The 23,810-nt window shown below is 43.1% G+C and overlaps 2 protein-coding genes across 2 annotated transcripts in view; one reads left to right on the top strand and one right to left on the bottom strand.

Moving 5' to 3' along the window:
• Positions 1-22,732, bottom strand: part of LOC119173344 (sulfotransferase 2A6) — a 32,658-nt gene extending 9,926 nt beyond the window's left edge. The window contains exons 1-2 of the mRNA XM_037424206.2: positions 22,618-22,732; positions 16,130-16,566 (exon numbers count right to left, since the gene is read on the bottom strand). Of these exons, the coding sequence (XP_037280103.2) occupies positions 16,130-16,525 (396 nt within the window). The 5' untranslated portion in view covers positions 16,526-16,566; positions 22,618-22,732. The remainder of the gene's footprint in view (positions 1-16,129; positions 16,567-22,617) is intronic.
• LOC142817967 (uncharacterized) lies at positions 1,519-15,012 on the top strand. Its single transcript, XM_075896033.1, has 8 exons — positions 1,519-2,938; positions 6,336-6,445; positions 6,512-6,709; positions 6,774-6,861; positions 9,930-10,145; positions 11,712-11,886; positions 12,001-12,074; positions 14,691-15,012. Exons 1-8 carry the CDS (start codon positions 2,798-2,800, stop codon positions 14,949-14,951), a joined length of 1,263 nt encoding a protein of 420 aa, XP_075752148.1. The 5' UTR covers positions 1,519-2,797; the 3' UTR covers positions 14,952-15,012.
• Positions 22,733-23,810: the final 1,078 nt, after the last annotated feature.

Genomic DNA, 23,810 nt, shown 5'->3' with positions numbered 1-23,810 from the left:
AATATATGTACAGCTCTGAGATCTGTCCAAAACTAGGTAGTATGGCTTTCTGCAGAATGACCACATCTTTGACTTTGTACGTTATCTGATCGACAGTCACAGAATTAACTTTCCACACAGGAACGCCGGGTGAGAAAACTTCAGCCATGCAAGGGGGCAAATCTTTCTCTTTTAAAGGCCTGGCTTTAGTTGTCTGAATAGAGTTGTGAAACTCTGAATTACAGAGTTCATAGCTCTGTAATAACTGGTGTCGCCCCGCAATTGTCTTACAAATATTCCTGAAATTTTGGTTACGCACAGCAATGGATTTGAGATACTGATGTTTGGCCTCATAGCGCATACACCAGTATTGCTTCAGTGGGCCAAGTTCATTGATTAGTCTTGGATAATGCACCAGGAAATGAAGTTTCGGAATTACGTGGCCAGGGTACAGAATCTCAAAAGAAGATGAAAAGTAACGAATGTCATCCTGCAGACATGCAAGGTGGTCATGTGGAAGGCTGTCAGCAAATATGAGGTCAACAATCCTTTTGAAAAGCAAGTACACTTCCCAGTGCTCGTTGAGTTCCGGAACAATGTCTCCAATCATAAGGGACAAAAACCTAAACAGGCACCACTTCTGCGATGCAGTGCCCTTATATGGAGTTTTCGAAGTAAGAAAGTGTTTTTCGACAGCTTGTGGTTTGTTTTTCTTGTCATGTGCACCAAAACTGAATGCTGTGATGCAATCTAGGTCTGAATATCTAATAACATTGGTACTGATGAGGCCTTGCAAAACATGCTTTAAAACGTGAGGTATGCTTCCCTCAAGCACATCGTGCATCAGGTCCGGCGGTAGCTGCAGTGTTGCATCAAAGTACCAAATGTTTAAAAGGGGCGATTCACCTTTCACACCATAAAGTGCAGTGCTTAGTGGCTGGTTCACCCTAGCACCTTCAATGTGAGTTTCATGCAAACTCTTGTTTCGAATTCGCACATCCATTTCATGGAATACAGAGCTAAAAGTTGCATATGGTGCAGTGCAAAACCTGCACGGGCGCCCTCTGTTAAAACAACAGGTAAATCCACCCAGCCTATTCATAGAAAGGTTGTCGCCACTAAATGCAACGAGAATTGCTCTGACTTTAGCAGTAGCTGAATTTATGTGCACTGTAAAGCCGGTTGCTTCCAATCTCACAATGTCTGAAACAACAGGTTCCAAGATTGCCTTCATGCCATGCTTGTCAACAAGCCTGTATGGCGCAACAAGAGCTACATGTATGGAGCGTAGCTGTGACCTGTGACGAGCATGTAGGTTGAGCACACTAAAGTACACAACAATTACTTTATGAATGCCTCGTTTTGACCCCAAGGGGTTCACAATCTCGAGCTCATCGCTGTAAAGAACAAGAAACAGAGTGTATTGTGCCCCGTTCTCCAGAAGTGCCAACAGTTTTTCCTTGAAGAATACACCATCAAAAAAACTTCGGAGAACTGGTGATGGCTGCCCAATTGTGAAGCTTTGGTCTAAATGTTCACGAAAAGTCTCGGACAACATCAGGTTTTGGAGGACACGAGGTATAGGCACATACTGAAATGTCTCGCCAACAGCAAGAATGTGCTCCTCGGGTTTGACATAAGGAAGATGTTCCTTTGCGAAATTTTCCCGGAGTGACTTCGTGCTGGCACTTTGGAACACATCTTCCAGAAAGTCACAAGCAAGCAACTTTTGCACATCTTCTCCAGCAGAATCTAAGGGGATGTTTTGTTGTATTTGAGAAGCAAATGCCTTCATTATGTCAAAAAAGGTGTCCTTGAAATCGGCAAAAATGCTCTCTGTTATAGAGTGCGGCAGCTTGTGCACTTCAGCTACGCGAAAAAAAAGTAAACACATCTGCTTCTTGACTTTTAGTGTGAAGTCGTGAATAGAGCTAGAAGAACCGTGTGCAGTCACAGTGCAGGTACTTTCTTGTCCGTTGCTCGTATCTTCGGCAAATGAGCTCGAAGAAGGCAATTCTGCGTCGTCGAAAGCAGTGACATCTGTTGTAGCATCCAGCCGCGGTGTAACACTTCCTGCAGCGTTCCCCTGTTGAGGCTCGTCGAGCTCCACGTAGCTTCTATGGCAGCGGTAAATGTGTCTCCGGTACGATTCGAACTCGTGATATGTCTTTGCACACCCTTGCACACCACACATGACAGAAAAATCCGTATCGTGGCGATGATCTCTGATGTGCCATATGACCTTGCAAAACTTTGCCGACGAAAACGGGCACCGTGGGCACGTATGCATGGCGTGAATTTGTTTCACTCACACAAACTACGGCGATTCATTCCCGCAGAACAATCTGCGCGCACTGGGCCCGAAACTAGAGGAGCACAGCACAATAAAACGTCAGCCACGGCAACTAGCTTGAGCATACCATCACAGCAACAGCAACATTCCAAGACAAATACGATGATGAAGGAGATCGGCTCTACTAAGGAATTACTAAAAAATATGTGCTAATTTTATGTTGCGCTGCCTTCATTTCTTTTAAAGGCACATGCAGTTGGCGTAACTAAACTCTTCAACGTCAGAAATATCTTTTTATTATCAAATAAAAAAAAACTGCAGGTAGCGCGCACTACTACCTCTGAAGCCTTTCTAGAACTAGAGTAAAGAGGTAAAAGAACGAGGTGTTTATTTCTCCATCGCTGTGTGCCACTGTAGTACAAGCCAAGACAAGCACGTAAGCCGTTCGCCTCTTTCGCGCCTTGCTGAACTTGCCGTAGGACTGCTTCTCCGTTTGTGTGCTTTTTTCTTTTTGCTGCCGTGAAAATGTCGACACCGATTCAATGCTTGGTGTCATGGAAGGAGCGCAAGAAGATTATCTCCATTAACGGACACACCATGGAAGATGTCTTGGCTGCCGTGAAGGCTACAGATTTTGGAGATGTCGCGTCAACCGGCAGAATAGAGGTACGTTCTGGAAGTGCCTTTTGTTTTCTTCGCTCATACATTGCTCATACATGGCATTGCTGAGTAACCCAGGGGACCCATCTGCAATAGCGCGCGAATAGGAGAACAATACATGGCATTGCTGAGTAACCCAGGGGACCCATCTGCAATAGCGCGCGAATAGGAGAACAAAGAAGGAAAGTGTGTCCCAACTTGGGAGGCAGTCTTTTTTTTTTACTTGAGGAGCTGCAATATTTTTGTCGTATATAGTGTACCTTTGTTAAGCACTTAATGAAAGCATAAATGTGGCGGTCGTGTTTCAGCGCCGGTGCTCGTTCACGCAAGTAATTAGCACTGGCCTTATGTGCGTAAAGATAAACACCAAGGTAAAATACATAGTGTGTCACGTGTGATGTGTCAATTCGAAGGAAGTGGTGACGTAAACCAAATGAAAAAAATCGGATGCCTTTATTTGAATAGAACCTAAGTGTTTCATTTGTGTGAGCACCAGAAGCCACTCCAACAGTTCAGTCAGGGATAGTAGGTTGTGGTATGCTGGCCTTGTCAGTGCACAAATGGCTAAAGGGATTTGGATGAACCAATGCCACCAAGAAACGTGATAATGGGAAGCATGAATGTAGGGTGTAGTTGTAGCTTCTGTATTAGCTGCTGTGGCCACACTGTTACTGTGCACTTAATAAAGTGCTAAGCCCCTGGCTGTATTTACTTCCACTAAAATGACGTCCCTTTTCCGTTTTGTAATGCAGCTGTAACGACAAGAAATAATGCCAGCCTTTTTGCTACTATGTTATCTATGTTACATTGGAGAAAGGGTCACTTTTGGCACAGTGAAAAATGCCAAAATGTTACTGTTACTGCGAAATGTTATGATGAATACCTTGCAACACTAGAGAATGCAAAGCATAAAATAAACTGAAATTTCATTGAATATAATAGGCTGCTCACAAGAAATGATCCTGCAGAGTATCAGCCATGCTTGCATCAAAGTAGTTATTGGCAGTAAAATCATAAGACGAAGAAAAGAAAACATGAGGACGAGTGCTGACAACGTATGGCAAAATTGCTGCTCCCGACACAAGTGTTTAATTAATTTGCATCTTCTCGAAGCCACCTATTCATTCACCACTCAGCCTGTCCCACATACATTTTGCCCACGGTGCAAGAATACTTCAGGTGAACGAACGTTGCGAAGCGAGCGCTTGGCGGGGAGGTACCGATTATGTTCTCGTTTGCGGCATGCCGATAGATGGCTCGACAGACTGAGGACCATGGCGGGCTGTTGGCAAAATCCGCAAAGCACATCCAGCACGTGGGCGGTGGGTCCCAATCTGAGAAAACTGGCCTATCGCACGATATCAACCACGCGACACCCATAGAGCGGCACCACTGAAAAGGGGGGTGATAAGGGAACGGGGTTGATGGCGGCGCGAAGTTGTTGTGGCGACAATAAATGAGCGCCGTTACTTTCTTACGTCACGGGGTTTTCCTACACCCAGATGGGGGGGGGGGGAGAGAAGCCGGGGCAAAATTTGTAGCGCCATCTCTCGGGCCTCTTGCGAACCAGAACATTATCAGGCAGCGAATAGTCCCGGCGTTCACTCACCTAGAATATTCTTGCACCGTGATCTTGCCGCATCAGCATTGAATTTCTTAGATGCTGCCTGTAGCACACATGGTCTTTTTCTTGAAACAAGTGGCACTGCCTCTTACCTTTTGTTCAGGAAGTGATGTATAACCAGCTTCAAGGGTGCTGAAAAACACCATGTGAGCACTAGTGTGTCCAGCTGTCATTTTTATTTGATGCGACACACTATGGAAAGAAGGAATGACAGTAGTATTACTAATTCTGCATCATGCTCATGCACCACCATCAGTAGAACTTCAAGCAGCGACACGAGCAGATGACATGCAAAACCAGCAGTAATTAGTCTCAATTTAGCTTGGAAAGCTGGGCCACACCCTGTGTGTGCAGGAACGAAATACTGCATTCCACATGGCAGATGGTTCACTAGCTCCTTTTGCTCTCAAAAGGGCAACAAGCTCTATGAGAGGGTGAATACTCCTAGCTAACACAGCTGGTGAAGAAGTGCATAACAAGGTCAAGAAATCTTATGCTACTTTTTGACAAAAGATCATTTGTTAGTGTGAACAAATTCCGAGCGATTTCGAATGTTCTGATGATGCTTTGTGCTTCTTAATGCTTCCCCATTGTAGACGTAAATATCGCTAGAAGATCGACCACATTCCGAACATGTGAACCACTTATAAACCAACCGATTCTCCAGAAAGTCACCGAGAACTGGTGCCGAGCCTGAGTCAATACATGTGTTTTTGGCACATTATAGGCACTGCCAGCTGTATAGGAAAAGCACAGATGGAAATCAAGCAACTGGAAACAAGCAATGAAACTCCAGCCTTCCATGCTGGCCTCCTCGTGCGCCCCTCGCATTTCTTCATCTTTCAATGTTTCTCTGTCTCCTCTTCACAAACATTGCACTTGTCGTTCCTGAAAGCCTCATTCATAGCAGAGCCTGTTGCTCTTTGAGTTCACTTATTTGAAGAAGAAAAAAAGTATCGAACTGTCCATCATTCAAAATTCATTATACCACACTCGCACACACAAGACGCAGCCCTGCTTTTCGAGACTGACTACTGCTGGTTTTCTGCATCATCTGCTCATGTCGTACTGAAGTTCATCTGACAAGCTGCAGTCAGTCCCGACATCCATAGGGTGTAGTGTCGAATCAAGGAGGCTGGCAGACGTGCTACTGCTCACATGTGCTCTCAGTGCCCACGAAACAGGTGGTACGTGTTGCCTAGTGAACAAAAAGAGAAGAGGATGTGCTGCTTGTTCCAAAAACACACAAAGTCTGCCACATGCATCGTCTATAAAATTCGATGTTCATAATGAATTACATACAGCGCGATATGGACTTTTTTATGCAAAACCAACTAGCCCAAAGCTTCACTCGATGTTCATGCAGCAAGATGTATGTGGGATTTGCTATTCAGTTGACATTCAGCGCCTATCCTCATGTTTTTTTTTTTTTTTCTTCGTCCTGTGTTTGCGCTGTTAATTTATCTGATACAGTTGATATTCAGCGTCTATCCTCATGTTTTCTTTCTTCGTCCTGTGGTTGCGCTGTTAATTTATCTCGTACACGCGCCAACTAGCCTGTCTTTTGCCACTTGAAAGTAAAACTGGTATGTGTAAATAAACATGACAGGGACATGGAAAGAATGAACAAGAACAGTTTGCCACTTGTTCACTTCATGCATACAAATTGCACCTGTGTGGCTAGCATAGTAATGTCTTTGAAATAATACTGACAGCTGAAAGTTTTATTATTTGTTGCCCACGGTAATTGTGTTTGTATAAGCATTAAATTTCTTTCAGGTTTACAATGCACAATTTGAAGCTTATGTCGACCCTCCAGGGAACCATGTCTTTTGTGATGGGAGCAAAATTAGAATAATCACTGATGAGGCCATGCCTCATGCTTGCAGGTGAGTAGCTCAACTTCGAATTGTTGCACCAAACTGAAAGCCTGCTGATTTTTATCCTGTTTTCAGCACAAATGAACTGCTTGTGGTTTCTCCCGAGTTGGAGCCATCAACTACTCAACCTTTTCACGGAAGTGATTATAGACTGCCACCCCTTCCCTTAGACCTAAAAGTTGCCATTGGCAATACAGAACTCGGAAAAGTTTCGAGTCGGACAAAATCAAGGATTGTGTCTTGGTTAAGCCACCATTTGATGAACTTCACTGTGTAAGTGCCTCCGTACTCTCCTGTATATTATTGAATACCGGCTGAACATTTGTTGCTTTCATAGATACCCAGGAAGGCGGCTCTATGAGGCTGCTTCAAAGGCACTCGTTGTTGAATACCCTGTCCTTAGAGACACAATTGGTACTGGTTGGGTAAGTGAAATTTTTTACGATTTGGACATATCGCAATATCCACAGAAAATGTTTGGCAGATTATGATAATGCTATCAGTTGGAAAGAAAAAGGGACTGGAAAAGAAAACGGTGAAACATATAAGATTGTTTGAATAACTATATTCTTTGCATTCTCGAGACATCATATCGGACCGGCACGGTGATATTAAAATTGTATATTGTGTGTGCTGCATGCTAATTAGTAACAATCTGGTGTCACGCGGAATGCACTATTTTACGTGCAATTTTCGAACCTGGCTTGTGGCATGTTTTGTCACTTCTAGAACTAAGGAGTAGCTGGTGCCTCATTTGTGCACCAACATCTGCTTTCATGGCAATAAAAAAAAAAAGCAAAATGTATGTGAATGGGAAAACTAGGAATAAAGAACGAAAACAAACATTTGAGAGCTACAAGGCTAAACATAGAATGTAGCACAAGCAAGTAACAAGTCCTTTTATCTGAGGGCGGAGGGGGGGTGAAGGAGCACAAGTGCACATTAGAATCGGGGTTTGCACTATTTTTTTTTTTTCATGTAAATGTTGTGTGCGTTGGAGTTGGGTAAGTCGGTAAGCTAATGTATGGGTCATTGTATGGGTCATTCAACGCCAACTTGTACGAGCCTTGGCGCTCAACCATCTGCGATATCAACAATGGACCATCCATATAAAGCAAGAAGTGGCCCGCCGAAATATTTTTGGGTGAAAAAAGGTCCTCAGGATCAATAAACAAAGTTCTTCACTGACTGACTGGGAGCAGCAAGCCACACATGAAGTTTTTTCGGAAAGCTTGAAACTTTAGCTTGTAACACGCGTAGTGAAAAAATCTGGTCTTTCCAAATTAAGTTAGGACAAAATTTTTCCTATAGAATGATGGTAGGCTTTTTACTAAAAATAGGTTTAACAAACTTTTATGTTTGCATGGGTTTTTATGTTACCTTAAATATGGACACAATTTTTAATGTTTGGGATTTTTTTACAAACAGACTACATTTAGTGATATGCAATATTTTGTATTGTTTGAGTGTCAGAAACTTTTACTGTCACACAAAAAATAGTTTGAGACACATATACTGTCAAATGGCTTGCAAAGCTGGCGACAAAGTTGCATAAAAGGTAATTTTTGCTCTAGTTTAGTCGTAAATTTTACACTGAGGTTGTTCTAGTAAAATTATGCTAAATAGCATATTTACTAGCAACATCAATTATCTATTCGTGGAGACAGTTTTATCAAATTACTTTTTGTTTTAAGAAAGTTAAATATTTGTGAAGTGTACTACTGGTTCTTGCACGTGTTCTGTCATCGAAGAAATGCGTCTAGCAGTAAGTAAAACATACGTTGGCTCAAGTTCTGCAGCGGAACATCTAGACTACATAATCGCATAATCATCGTTGCATTGTTGTCTGTGCTTACTGTAATGTTTTATATTGAGTATTAGCCTTGGTCAGTGAGAAATGCGAGCCCTACTGGAGTGTGTTTAACCTCGTACGGCTTCCATTGATGGCCCGCATTGTCTGATTACATAAGGGGTAATTAACACTCATGTGTGTGATACTTTGTTACCTACACATTTAATTAAATGTGGGAAAAGAAAAAGATATTTGTTGCTTGAATATACCAGATAAGTTGCACTTATGAACACACACAATCCTATACAAGTGATGATGTTTGACCAGTGCCATAGGTTGGTGCAAAATTATGTGTCCTTGATATAGCAACATATATTTTTATGAACCGTAGTGTTCTTCCCACTTTTAAGTGTGAAGAACACTCTATTGTTGTGGTTGCAGATTGCAGCTTCATTTGCATCGGATGAAGGATCCTGCAGATGCTTAAAAGTTTTTTTTATAACTTGACACATGCCTAAATTAGGCTCAGGGCTCTTTAACGAGATATCATGCTTGCGATAGTTCTGCTTGCGAATGTTTCTGCTTGCGAATGTATCATGCTTGCGAATGTTTGCGATAGTTCTAGGAGCACCTGACAGCAGGCCTGCTGTGGCGAAGCATGAAGATACAGACGTGCGAGAGATAATTGAAGCTGATGCCATCTTTCGCAAAGGTGACACGTGCGTAAGTGCACCGTCAGTTGACCTGTTAGATCGGGAAAGTGGCTAGTGGATAGACTGGTGGCACCACTGTGCACGGATATATAGCTTGGCGTTTCCTGAAAATAAAAATTGTTGAAGCTAGCGCATTGTGTTGTCCACTCCCTCATGTCCCTGTCTCTTAGCGCTCAATATGTCGTCAAGTTCTATTTACCAGCAAGCCCAAAAAATGGCACTATCAAAATACAATACGCTTTGAAATATTTTAGATCACGTGCACACAAAATTTAAAAATGAAATTTTGAACTCAATTTTCTCCTCTATCAATACACCTATGATGGTGAAATAAATTACGCTATAGAACTCTGAGCACAATTTATCAATCTTAACAAATTCATTGTTTCTCTTTTGTGTCCCTTTAATGTGTTGCACCTAACATCATGTTTCTTTTTATCTCAAATATTTGTTTATGTAGCATGAACTTCAATGAGACCACTACGTAATCTCTATGTAAATAGTCTTCCAAAGTCCAATATGCTTATTTGCAGGACTCTTGGAAAGTATCCATCCAGTATAAATTCGGGTACATGCGAAGAACTCTCAGTACTCTGCCTGCTGTGCAGGAAGCCAAGGAGGTCTATGGAAAACGGAAACCTCAAGATAGTGCCATTGCTGCACAAACTAAACGGCAACGCCGCGTGGTAGCAATTTCTGTTTTTAAGTTCATTTCAATGTTTTACAAGTAACATTTGCATGTGGCTTAGCTCGCTAATAACAGTCTACGGCTTCATCATCGCTTGAGTAAGTGAAATGTTTTGGCACTAAAACGGCACTCCGCATGAGCTGTCTTTTTCTGCTTCAACAAGCCCCATTTTAAAAAAAATAAAAAATGTGGGGGGGGGGTTAATGACATAACTAGGTAGCATCATGTTGCCTTAATTCCAGGAAGACTATGGTTGCCTTATACAAGTGTTCGTTCTACTTTTTTTTTTTACCCTGTTAGACAACAAGCATCCCATATGATGACCACGATGAAGGTGTTTTAGTGGGACACTTGGAATTCATGTCCAAAGAGATGTCGAAGCGTGCTCCGGACCTCCAGAAATTGAGCGAATCGATGAAGCAGACACGCTCTTCTAGGAGGTCGTGGATGAAAGATACAGTGCCTACAACAGCTGAGATACTTGAAAAGTATCCCGCTTTAGGAAATGTTGAGATGGTCAGTATCATGTGAATGCAGCATCTGCATTGCATGCTTTCACTTACGATATTTACCAGCTGTCTTTTTGAAACTTGAATAGGTTTTCAAAAGTAGCTTGTGAACAGGTTAGTGGGTCTTTAGCTGTACTACATTGAAGCAGGCATTGCTTGCACAACAGTGCTATGGTCAAGTTTTTAAGGAATTATTCATTCATTCTTTACTGACTTAAAGCCTCATTTTTATGTTAAATGCATGCAGGGAAGCAAGAGGCTGTCTGCTTAGCTATTTCGAGCATATTTCTGCTTCCCAGACCACTGGCTCCAAATCTGTTTTAAAATTTAAGTATGTTCACACTCTAACAAAGTTTACCAAAAAGCGTCCCGTGGATGGTTCGATACGATCATTATACAGTCCCAAATCCTTGACTACCAGGCTTATGAAAGCAGTAGAATACTAGCACGAAAACACATGGAGAAAAGAGTGGACAACACACTGCACTTCTCGCAACATAGTTTATTGCTGCAGCTGTAACATGCGCTTAAATACATGTAGGTGCAACTCCTCAAGTATATAATTAAAATTATGTTACACACCTTCGTGTTTTTTTAATTAGGTGTATGTTACGGCTGCAGCAATAAACTATGTTGTAACAAGTGCAGTGTGCCGTTCACTCTTCTTCTGTCCATGTGTTCTCGCGCTAGTATTCTACTGTCATGAATATCCAACAAGCCTAAGCCGCTACCAGTGTTATGAAAGCACTTGACACTAACTCCTGGCTTTTTTATTTATTTTTTGTTTGTTTGACAAAGCATTTTTAATTGATTTCATTTCAGTGGGCAAACACTGGCCGGCATGTAAAATAATAACATGTTTATGCCACCATTCCACAATAGCAATAGCAAAACAGATTGCAGTAAATGACTTGTGCATTGAGACAACTTTGTCTGCTTAGTTTTATATATTTGCTTTTGCATTTATTTTTCTTTTTTTACTCATGATGGCTGTCAGCTACAACAGAAATTTTCGAGAATGTCTTATGATGTTGCCAAAAAAAAAATAATTTTGGGTAGCAGATGGCACATAGTGTTGATAATGTGAATCATCATCATCAGCCTGATTACGTCCACTGCAGGACAAAGGCCTGCAGTGGAGTCAATATTTGAGTCAATTTTTTTTTTCGTGCTCAAATTCAGACAAATCTGAAAATGCATCAAGGTATATTGGGCATTGTCCATTCGCATTCACTCTGACGTAAGCACTGAAATGATGCCATAAACTGCATTTGAATCATTTTTTTTTAGGTTAGTATCATTCTGACAACAACTACACCTGCAGAAGCAAATAAACTTGTTTTTGATAAAATAAGCCACTTCGCGATATAAAAATTTTTTAATGTGTTCAGCCAAAAAAAATTGGGACCTGCTCTGTAAATATCTAGATACACCCATGTGTGTTTTTGTTTTCTCTACGACGAATTGACTGCCAAGTGTCTTTTTGACCTTCATTTCATTTATATGTTAGCTGGAAACTTGTTGCCCAGATTTGTAATTGCAAATTAATTTAAATATACTTCTATGATTATAGCTTCATGAAGAATTTACAGCAATAACAAGCATCCAGATGGAAAAAAAGCTGTTGGAATTTTTCAACAACTTTGGACCCAGGATTCTGGAGCTACTGAAAACTCGCCATTCAACAAAGGACCTGGTGAAGGAGCTCGAGAAGGAGCTTGAAAAACTGGAAGGCAATAGCCGTAAATGTAAGTATGTAAAGTATGTTCAGTCATTCTAGGTTCTCTTTGTATTACTGTTGTGATATTGCTGTGTGATTGTGATATTATTGCTGTGATATTGCAATAACAATCCTTTTCCAGATCGATTTGCAGTTGCCTTAATAGAACTCCTCCCACTGCTGCTGAAAGAGAAGCCGAAATTTCTGAGGGGCCCTGTAAGTAACTTTACGTTTCATTTAGTAAAGTAAAGCATATTGAAAAGGAAACGGCACAATTTTTTTGCACAGAAACAATGGTAAAGTGAAAAATAAAAACTTTTGACATAAATTTCATTGCACCCTAAAAGTTTATATGTTAAGGAAAACCCTATTATAATAAACACTAAAGCGTGACATGACCTTTTGGAATGACCATGCCTGCTTCTTTAGAAATGAGCATTTCTTCTGCATCTGTTTGTCGCAGAGGGAATTGTCATTTCTAGATGAGCACGTGTGCTTATGCCAGAAGGTCATGTCGTGCTTTAGCGTTTCCGTTGATAAATTTTCTCTTAGTATATTGCAATGCATATTATCTTGATGTATTCGGGTCTCACCCGCAATGTTTGTTTACAAGACTCCACTCAGACCACGGCGTGGTGTGTTGGAAGCCTCACGATTGTGTTAGATGATTCCGTTATGATTGCGCGCCGGACGCCAATACAGTCGACGTCCGATTTCCCGGACCCTCAAGGGACCACGAAAACGTCCGCAAAAACGAATGCACGTGAAAATGCACCTTTTCTTGTAGGTATTTTTCGCTGACTGAGAGGGTAATGACCGGAGTACAAGATTTCCATTGCAATTCAGCCAATACATCGTTTAGGTGGCTCTGAAAATAGCCGTTTATTTATAAAAAAAATCTGACGTGGCCTGCGCTACCTCATAGGTCAGCACTTGGGCGCGAAGTAGTCGCCTATTTTCTTTTGCACGACGTTCCTCTTGCCCGCGATCATGTCTGCCTCAATTTCAGTCAACGTCATGTTGCTGCTGTACATTGATGATAGTGTCATCAGTGCTCACGTCAACTCCGAGCTCGTTGGCTGGGTAGGTGATGGCTCTTCGTTCACGGTGTCAGAGTCGTCGGAATCCTCCGTAACTTGACGAATGATTTCGTGATCGGTTAAGTCCGCACATAGCTCAAGGTCTTTGTCAGCGTCGGCGAAGCCCTCAAAGGTTATCCCAGCTGGAATCGACACGCCGGCAGGGCGCAGGACGAAGGAGCAGTTGGTGCCATCGCTGTAAATGGTGAATCCGCTAGACGAAAAGTGCAGCACGAAACGGCTAGGAACTCGATGGATGCTGGAGGTCGGGAAACGTGATCACTGAAGATAGCGCGCAGCAGCAAACGATCAACCGCAGGCACGACTGCAGAGCTGACAAAACAACACGTGAACGAACTCAGCGAGGTTTGGCTTGGCTAAGCCGCGGCTAGCAATAGATTGACACATGCGGTTTCGAGGTTACGGCAGCCGCGGCGCGGTGCGGGAGTTGGCAACGGTGCGAGTATGGCGGGTTCGAGGATATAAAAACAAACAAAATGGCGGCGTCAATGGTAACTTTCGGTCGGCGGTTAACAGTAAAAAGTACGGGAAATTGGATGCCAAAGGCTATAAGCGTCCGGAATTTCGGACTTTTTAATACATTGACTCTATGGGGAACTTGACGGTGCCGCAGATGAGTCCGGGAAATCGGGCATGTCCGGAATTTTGGGCGTCCGGGAAATCCGACGTCGACTGTAGTCTTGCTTCGTTGAGTGATTACGCGGCCACCATTGATAATGCTGGAATCTTTGATCGCACATGTATAAAAACAAGCACGCTTTACCACCTGTCAGAGGACCAATGGACATCGCTTTGTTCGCCACTAACAGTGCAATGTACAGATGGGCCACGTCTGCGTATAGCGCGTGAGCAGCCGGCCTTGCTTTGCGGCACGACACCTTGTGTGGTCATTGCGGGTTGTGATGTCGCGTGCACAGGAGCATGCACAGCTTTACAGACATGCGGGCCTGTTTTGCACAGGTGAGAATGGTGGAAAGTGTACCTGTTTAGCCAAAGATTCGCGATCCCTCAGGGCACTTTCGTCACATCTATTTCATAAAACAAAGGGCATTTTGATGGATATAGCGAGCCTGCACCAATGATGCAAGCTTTGTGGCTTTTTTGAGGCATGCGATTATATGTAGATATGATGATGCCAACAGCTGCGGAAAAAAAAAAGTCTAGACGGCCACAGAATCAAAACGATCACAAAGAGTGCGTTGTTTTGCAGCGTGTGTTATCAGTCGAAACGCGCCTCTTCTTATGCAATAGATATGACCAAAGTGCCTTGAGCGAGCGCGGATTTTTGGTTAAACAAGCACACCTGCCAACGTTGTCACCCGTGCAGAGCAGGCCTGCACGTTTGTAAGGCCGCGCATGCTCCTGTGCACGCGGCGTCACAACCTACAACGGCCGCAAGGTGTCTTGCCACAGAGCAACGCCGGCTGCTCGTGCACTATACGCAGACGTGACTGCGGCTGTACATTATTTGCAAAGTGTCTTTTCCTTTCGCGGCCACAAGTTCAGCGAAATAAAGATTTAATCTTCGGCAGCCCGACTGCTTGCTTCGTCCGGATCATGACTCTGTGACAATATATACGTTTCATGTGCAATGAAATTTGAGTCACGAGTCAACTCTCATTTGTGTTGTTTCTTTTATTATTCGTTGTCACCATTTGAAAAAAATTTGCTCTTTTCCATTTTTTAGCATTTTGATTCTGCTAATGGCTAATACTAATGTTTAACTTTACAGGACATCTACCCTGCTCTTTGTTTTGAGGGAACAAGTATCAGAGAGGCCGAAGAAATGACCGTAGTGTTTGAGGCATTCAACATTCATGTCGTCGATGTTATAGCCGGCATGACGGCTATCATGGAACTGTATTGGGTACTGGACATCATGTACTCGGAGAGTAACAAAAACACCTTAACGCTCCTCGAGTACTTTTGTGGACTACCAAGTGTGCCCAGAGCACCACTACTTTTAAGGACGATTTCGTCGATCAAGAGCTGATCTGACAGCAATGTGCAATAAGCAGAGCTTATATAATAAAGATTGAAGTGTGTGTATGAAATGCTGAAAGTTATGTATTTATGGCATGTTAGATGATGAAACTTGTGGTTTTCGTCATGTCTGCAGAAAGCCTTTCACCAACAACATGCACAAGAAATCTAGTTGTAGAGCCGCACTTCACCTATATTTGGGATCCTCTCATTATCTGAGGTTTCCTGCACTTTACCGTGCAACTAAAGCAGTCGGAGAGTGATTAGCGATTAGTATGTTACTGAAGTTTCTAAGTTCGTAATGTTTTTATCAAGTAGTGTGGGACGTGTTACGATTTGCACTTAGTAAGTGGTTAGGACCAATTACTAACTGGTTGCTAAGAGGGTAGTATTTGTTACAAACATGCTGCTTGCTTTATTTACTAAGAGGGTAGTATCTGTTACTAAGAGGCTGCTTGCTTCAGTTACTAAGAGGGTAGTATGTGTTACTAACATGCTGCTTGCTGCAGTTACTAAGAGGGTAGTATCTGTTACTAACAGACTTCTTGCTGCAGTTACTAAGAGGGTAGTATCTATTACTAAGATACTGCTTGCTTCAGTTACTAAGAGGGTACTATCTGTTACGAGCATGCTGCTTGCTGCAGTTACTAAGAAGGTAGTATTTGTTACTAACAGACTGCTTGCTGTAGTTACTAAAATAGTAGAACCTGTTACTAAGAGGGTAGTATCTGTTACTAAGGTACTGCTTTCTTCTGTTACTAAGAGGGTAGTATCTGTTACTAACATGCTGCTTGATTCAGTTACTAAGGGGGTAGTACTTGTTACTAACACGCTGCTTGCTTCAGTTACTAAGAGGGTAGTATATGTTACTAAGATGCTGCAACTTCTGTTACTAAGAGGGTAGCACCTGTTACTAAGATGGTAGTATCCGTTACTAACATACTTGCTTAGTAGCGGTTACTAAGCCTCTTGTTACTAACTCTAGTTACTAAGAGGGTAGTAACATATGTGACAAGCACTTAGTAAGTGAAACTTAGTAAGTATTACAACCCTTTTTTTAAGAGTGTAGATTCATAAAAATCAATAGCAGTAGATTTAAAGTGCTTTTTCTTCCACTTGGATTGCGCGTAGAGAGGGTAACACTTCGCATTTGCTGTGCACAGTATAAAGTACGTTGCTTTTGCTTACAAAGTGGTAGATCGACACGCAGACATCCCAAGGGTTGCGAGCCACGTAGACGTACTTCGCTTCCGGGTTCAGTTTTTCCGAGACCAGTGGAAGGTGTGTGCAAAGAGTTCGCAGTGGTGCGCTGGTCTTTAGTTCCGCGATACGCGGGTAATATTCTACGATGTGGGCACATTGTAGGAACTCATCGTAGTTGTTTAGCGGCTCGCCTCCACGGAGAATCAGCTGAACAATGTACTGGACCCAGTTAGCTCCACTTCTCAGATACGACGCTTGCAATAGGTCCCCTTTCTGTGCTATGAACTTTAGGCCATTTCTCATGCACTCCGGGGGCGCAATAGGGCACCTTTTTTCACCATCGATGACTTGGGCGTAGGGCTGGAGCCGCCTCATGGCCATCTTTACTGCAGCTTGAACTTCAAGAACAACTTTTATTGCTCCTGCGAAACAAACGCAAATGAGGATGAGGCAACATTGGCTTTACAGAAATGACGTTATTTACAACGTAAAAAGAGTTGGTAACTGATAAAGGAGCCATTTACCAGAAAATTGACAAAAGCTTTGGTTTAAGGAGCATGAAGTTTGAAGGGGGTTGAAAAGCATTAGGATGCCTACAGAATGGGGCGATTTTGGCCAGAAAATAATAAAAAGTATTTTGTCTTTGACGTGGCAGAAACCAACACTGGTCTATGGTGTGAAGGCTACGACTGCGACCATGAATATGCTACGGGTTATGAATGTAGTGTAGCTCAGGGTGACTCAGTCGTTTCGAGTTCCAGCTTGAAGTGACCGAAACAAACAGCGAGCTACTAAGCGTGGCCCGTGGTTGCAGCGAGAATCAGCTATTGGTGACGAATATTGAGGAACGAATTACGACTGACTCGTAGGCTTTGTTTTTCAAAAACTTGGCATATCCCAATATTCACAACTAATCGATTAGCGAAGGTCCTTATAAAATGAGACGCAAGCGACAATGCGCCGAATCAGACTATTGTACTTTATGAAGGTGTTATACAGGGTGGTGAGCGGATGCGGTGAGCGCTTGCTGCGCTCGGTGGAGGGAACAACTGAGCAAGTGAGTGTGTGGTGCGCGCAGCGCAGGCAGAGGAATACAGGTGGTAGAAAGATTAAAACGGTGTAGGGGCGAAGAGTATGGCGTCAACAGAACGTTGCGAAGGGCATACTTGTGCCAGCGCCAGGTGGGCAGGTACTTTCTGTGATCTTCGAGAAAGCGGGCGTGAAGCTTGTCATTTCACCATCCATAATGAAGGTGGTGACGATGAGCACAACTAATATAAGCAATGCGCAAATAGCTTATTTTTTTAACTTCGAATATTGGGTGCGCTAGAGCAAAACAGCTGAAGGCCTAACATTTTCTGGTAAATCAGCGACTGCTGTAACCTGAAACGATGCGTAAGAGAAGGAGGGCTGAACGTTAACAGTGAAGTGTGGGCCTCAGGAGTTTCGTTCGTAATAAATACAGGTACAACGTGCACGTCTACGCACATGGCAAAGGTTTGGGGAGCTATTCTCGCTGTGTCCGATCCGTGGACATTCGTGGACATGGGGAGCTATTCTCGCTGTGTCCAATTCGTGGACGAGCAGAGCGCCTGGTTATGGTCTTTTTTTCCGCAACGCCATTTTAACGCCACGAACCTTTCGCAACTCGCGATCCGAATGGGAAACATGGAATGCGCCTCGCCGCAATGAATGCTGCCCCCAGAGATCCGCTTTTGGAGGCACATCTATTAGGTAGGCCGTGAAGGAACTTTCAGAAGGGTAGCACTTGACTTAGGTGTGCACTGACGCCCGCCCGATGCCCCTAAAATGTCGGTACGCACTCCTTGCTTCGTTTTTTAAATATCTCAACAGGTTTATACACACACTTTCAGGCTTGTCGAGTTTCTCTAACGGTCCTGTTGCTGTACATGTAGCCCACCTATTTCGCTTTACGCTGAGAAAGCGCTGGCGGGTTGGGTTCGTCGACGTGGTCAAGAGCACCTTGTCGTCACGACTAGCTGTATTATTGCGTAACTGAACGCACTACGGCGAAGTGGACATGCCAACGAATCGGACACCGCATAAAAAGCTCGCTCGTTTGTGTGGCGGTTACGCCATCACAAGGGCTAACACTGTGGCTCAAGTCATGACATGTGACGACGCCTATGGCGGCATATTCTACCCAGCTTCACGTAGTGCACCATAACAGATTTATTTTCACACTCCAAGTGAATGGGCTCTGTTTTATTATTCAAACCCAGCGTTGCGAAGTCTGCGCTCACTTTCCCGACGTAGTTGTTACGAGCTGTTGACATATGGGTCCGGCAAGCTTCTCTAATATCACCTCTGTTTCGCACTTTCGCGAAGAGTAGGCGACAGTCACGTGAATGCCGGTTTCAATATTTTCCTAATCGTGCTCAGGTCGCCAGGACTGATTAGGAGAATGGAAATGCGCCGCTCAAGCACCTCGTTTCACGAAGTAGTGAACGGAAGTTTTTCAAGCTCTCTACGCTGCAAAGACGAATCAAACAGGCCGCTAGGACCATAGAGTTTCCTAAAACTAAGTTGAGGGGACTCTGGCGCTACGATCGTTCAGCGACCATTGGGAATTCTGGGTAGTACACACATTTGCCTAGTCTTCGTACTTGCGGGCGGCCAATCGTACTTGCGGCTTTGTTTATTGCTGGTTACGGTTTCGTTTTAAACAAAAGAACAAACCCTTTTGAACTTCTTGATTTGATTTGAAACGGCAACTTAAACAAAATAAGGCGGTGAAGCACAACCGCTGAACATTTCCTGACTTTTTGTTTTGTGAGAAAACAGCTCCAAGCCACACGAACACACACAGAGCCAGAAGCAGGCCAGAAGTACGAAGATTAGACAAATGTGTATACTACCCATCATTCCCACGCTCGCTGAAGCACCGTGCGTTGCAGCTCCCTTAGACACTAGCACCTGAGTTGCCTCAAGTGTATATTAGAAAACTCTCTGGATAAGACCAAGGGCGTGCGAGTGACTGTAGGTGTTTGAAAAGCAATTTTAAGGGTGAGGTCAGGATTTTTGGTCTGATTCATTGGCTAATTCAGAGCACTACTGCTAGCGCTATATCTGCACTATGCGGACCGAGTCTGTCCTAATGAAACAATTAGAATGCTCCCTGTATATTTTATTGGCAGAACTGGAGCAGCTCCATCGAAATATCCACTCCACGGAGCAACTTTTTCTACTCCCTGAAAAGTGACCAATTCTACCAGAAGCGCCCCGCAAGTGCTGGTGGACGCGCTGTTTACGACGTCCCCCTGGATTAACCGGGATGTACCACGTGACCAACCAACGTGCTCTCCAAGCGCACTTAGTCACTTCGTGCGCCTCTTCAAGGCACGTACCGGAAGAAAAACGACGGGTGCATCGCAGTATACCAGAAGCCGACGTGCTCTAGCGCCCCATGCCATTTGCTCTAGCGGGAGCGCCTAGGTTTTTGTGGTAGTTTTCCTTTAGTTGCCCTCCACTTAAGTGGAGTGCTCCGGCGTAGAGTTTGTCGGCAAGTTCAAAACTGCCAATCGAATAAAACCGTGAGCTAAGTGTAGAGACATTCAATGAAACTTCGAATTTTATCATCGACTGATAGCGTTCCCATGCGTCACTTAGCAACGCGTTCGAGGAAGAAAATAAGGAGAAGAAAAGAAGCAAAGGACGAGAAAGAAAGAATATCTTAATAAGGTTGTGATTTGGGCCTTTTGGTTTGCCATATGAAGACACAAGAATGCGCGACTGGGACGCGTCTAGAACAGAGGCACATAGTGAATCAGACGCACGAAGGTTCATGTGTCCCATTGTGTCTCTCTTCTGTCCACGTCTCACTCACGGAAAGTTGTGCAGATAGACAACTTATCAGGGTGCATTCGCACCAGTGTGCCCAGTGTCAAAGTTCCCTGAGAGAGAGTGTCAGAACCCCTCGACTTTCTAGGCACACTACCAGATATTCATGGAAACCATATGATTGAATTATTATGGCTTAAGAGCGAAAATGAAAGAGAAACGAAAAAACAAATTAATTAATCACACCGAGAAAAATGAAAGAAGTTGAGATCAATAAAGATTGAGAAATTAACAAAAGCAGGGCGAGAGAATGCCTAGCATGGCCTTATATCTCATAATAAAACAAATAGGTAGGAAAGGAGACTATGGGTTTGGAAATAAGGACAAGGTAAAGCATAGCTTAACCTTGTGTACTAGAGCATAGCAGGAGAAAAGTTGGAGGGAGAATTTTGCGTGAGGATGGGGAAATGAGGGCGTGAATGACCAACGCCTGAGGTGTTTCTGTGGTCTTCGCACTATAGTCATGCGTACTTGCACCTCTTTATTTTTATTTCATCGTTTTCTTGTGTATACGACAGCTTTTGCCACGCCCCCTTTGACATGAGACTTTCGGTGGTATAAAATACCCTCACCTCACCATTATTACCGTGTATCATTCCCAACATCAGACATCTTAACAGTACTCCACTCTCATATAGCTCGCATGTCATACTTTCAATCCCCGGTCACCCTTCCAATGCCCCGTGTCTCTACCAGACTAGATGATCCAACTAAATCTCTGTGCTCGTCATCTCAGCTTAGACATCCCAACACATGTAGTATATGTTGGCTCGGCGGCCGCTTCCTCGTTTCACTGCTTGTCTATGAGAATCAAAGTGACAATTTACACTCGTGAATATCTTTCAAGTTTAAAGTCCACAAATGCCGTTAACAGAATCGCCATGACGCATTTCACTCGGATACATTGACGATAACATTTAAGTGTGTGCTAGTGAGCTATGGTAATCTAGCAGATGTGCATGTCAGGCATAAACACATTGGCGATCTGCTAATGCTCATAAAGCAACTCATAATGCCTTGCTGCGAGAGAGAAAGAGAGAGAGCGTTCGCGCATGCACGCTCTTGCATCTGACCGACAACATCCGGCGCAGATTGGCATGCTCATCTACCACTCTCGCAGCTGCGTTACTAGTGCTGGTTAACACTTTCAAAGGCAGCCAAAGTAAAAGATCAGGTCATTGGTGCCTTTCAAAGACTATGTAATGGCAATATGACACCCTGGAAAAGCACCATTGAGCGAATAAGCATGCACGTCATGACTTCGCTAATAATCCACTTGAGTAATAGATGAAAATCTGGCGGTTTTGTGAGATTTGTCCCCAAGTTTAAGCGAGGCAGCCAAGTTGGTGTTGAAGGAGCACTACATAAGTCAATAGAAACGCAAAAAAAAACAGATAGAAGAGAGCGATTCTTTAATGAACTATCTGCTTCCCTATATGTATGCTTCTCATAAAGTCACTCTGAGTTTTCAATTGTGATTCTTCCACACTTAAGAAAAGAAGAATGCTTTCCATTGTAATCCACGTGCGCAGAAGTATATAGAATAAAAGAGGCTCTTGTCATAATTTCTTCGAGAAGCATTGCCTAAATCTCTGAAGGAGGAATGGGAGGATGTTGCAGGCTGATCTAGTGTTGAGAGATATGCAGACATTTGCTCAACCCAGTGTCTTCCTTTGTGATAAATTTGAAAGCATGACCATGATTCAAAAGCGAAGCACGGGCGCTAAGAAGCACTAAGAAGGCGCTCGCAGCACAACGCGGCAACGAACATGCTGGTAGCCTATCAGATATACCGCCTGCGGTACTGCGTAGGGCCCAATAATAACCGCAACAAGCTGCAATGTCAGTGTCACTCATGTCTGTTGATATGCGAGGTCAGTAGCGTGCAAAATTTTCAGCAGTAGTCACGGTACTTCCTTCGTGAATTTGCAGTGCCTACGCGAGAATACCATATCAATAACTGCTGTGTGGCCACCCTAAACGTGACCCTTATAAAAATATTTCTGATGGCGCCATCTGAGTGCAATACGTCTTTAAAAAATAATGAAATGGGTTGAAGTTCTTGCAGTAATTTTATACTTTATGCAAGAAAATATTTGCGTACTAAATATGCACCAAGGGCACACGTGCTCCACCCCGTTGGTATACGAGTTATGGTGCTAGAAGTTCTAACCCGAAGGTCGCGGCAGTGGCTGCTGCATTTTTTAATGATGGCAAAAATGTTTGAGGCCTGTGTGCTATAGATTTAGGTGAATGCTACGAAATATAGGAGCTCTGCTCTAGTGCTTCTCTGATAATCAAATCTTGTTTTGGGACGTCAAAACCCCTTATATTGCAATTACAAAAGCACACGCAAATGAGTGCATCTTCAGAAATGCTTAATGACTGTTGCAGAATTATCGTTCCATTTCAAAATCTGTACTTGATATTGCATTCAGGGCAATGAATGCCATCTTGCCGTTCCCGACAATATGTATAAAGATGATTCGATTTCTTCACTTTCCTAGTCCTGTTCGATAATAATTTGCGAACAGAAATATGAATTTCGTTATTTATCTAACGTCTTCCACATATTCTGAGTAAATGATTCTCAGGTCAAAGGTAAGACTTACCAGAGAATATCTGCAAGCGTAACTAGGCAATTAGCAAGGGTTGTCGCTTAGCCGAGGTTTTTCTCCTCTGTAGCCGAATTCCCACTGTAGCATCGGACATGTGCGCACGTATATATAGCGCTAGTTTTGTAGAGCCTGGGCGTTTGCAGGGGCAGCTGTGATGCGAGTAGAATGGTCGTTCGCCCCGTCTCGGGGCCCTGATTTTATTAGTAATGTTAGATATCCTTCTTTCCCCGCCATCCTTGTACCAAGCGAACACTGTGTGCTAGCACTGCAGTGCGGTGATGGGAGAGGAGGAAGGCAGTAGCATCGCAGGACGTAGCAGACAGCACTAGATGTGGTGCACATATAGGTTCACGAGTGTATATGTGTTACGCAACGAACATATGTAGTACATGCCACATAGTATCCGTGTTAAGTATATAGTATAGTGCAACGGTTTCAAACAAAGGTCCTTCAAGTCATCTTTGGGGGCGCACTAGATGCACCAAATATATATCTATATATATTCCATCATAGGAACAGCTTGGATAAAATATACTTTATATGTGTCTTTAATTATTATTAGGAAAATATGCAATATCAGAAGTCGAACACAGTGCCTGAATACTGTATTGTAGGTCATCGACTGCATTATAGTTCTTCTCCTTGGGACTAAGAAGCGGTTCAGCATAACCTCCACTTTTGTGCTACAAGAGGAAGACACTGTTCCATAAAGAAAACACTAATGTCCCATTTCGACGTTATATAGAGCAGTGTTACTAAAACAAGTAACAAGGAGCTGTATGACATAGATTATTAGCTGCGAAAAGACCCCGCTGGAAGCTTGTGTGGACGTGCTATGCAGTGAATGTGAGGCAAAACAGGTTGCCTACTACCTTGTGATTGTTCACTTGAAAACATTTTTTCCCTTGAAACAAAAACCACTGTTCTAAAGCTTTCTACTCATTTTACTGACAAACCACACTATGCGACATTATAAAATACACATTTTTCACTTTAACCATTACATTGCGAAAATTTCGCCACAAGCCGTGTCATAATACTGTTTTTTCAACTTCGCAGCAATATTTTTGCGATATTCTTTATTGAATTGCTCCCAAATAGGTTAATAATTTACAATAGGAAACTATAAACAAATAAATATATACCTCGCGAAAGAATTTATTTTCATAGAAAGGCTAAACATGCAG

The sequence above is a fragment of the Rhipicephalus microplus genome, chromosome 5, assembly GCF_043290135.1.
Source record: "Rhipicephalus microplus isolate Deutch F79 chromosome 5, USDA_Rmic, whole genome shotgun sequence".
In the NCBI taxonomy this organism is placed as follows: Eukaryota; Metazoa; Arthropoda; class Arachnida; order Ixodida; family Ixodidae; genus Rhipicephalus; species Rhipicephalus microplus.
This window is presented reverse-complemented; position numbering and strand designations above follow the sequence as displayed.

What these genes read in the sequence shown, in the direction of transcription:
- LOC142817967 (XM_075896033.1), top strand. Translation starts at nt 2,798, where the DNA reads ATGTCGACACCGATTCAATGCTTGGTGTCATGGAAGGAGCGCAAGAAG. An exon ending in GGAAGGCAATAGCCGTAAAT is followed by an intron (nt 11,887 to 12,000) that starts GTAAGTATGTAA and finishes ATCCTTTTCCAG; the next exon opens with ATCGATTTGCAGTTGCCTTA. An exon ending in CGAAATTTCTGAGGGGCCCT is followed by an intron (nt 12,075 to 14,690) that starts GTAAGTAACTTT and finishes TTAACTTTACAG; the next exon opens with GACATCTACCCTGCTCTTTG.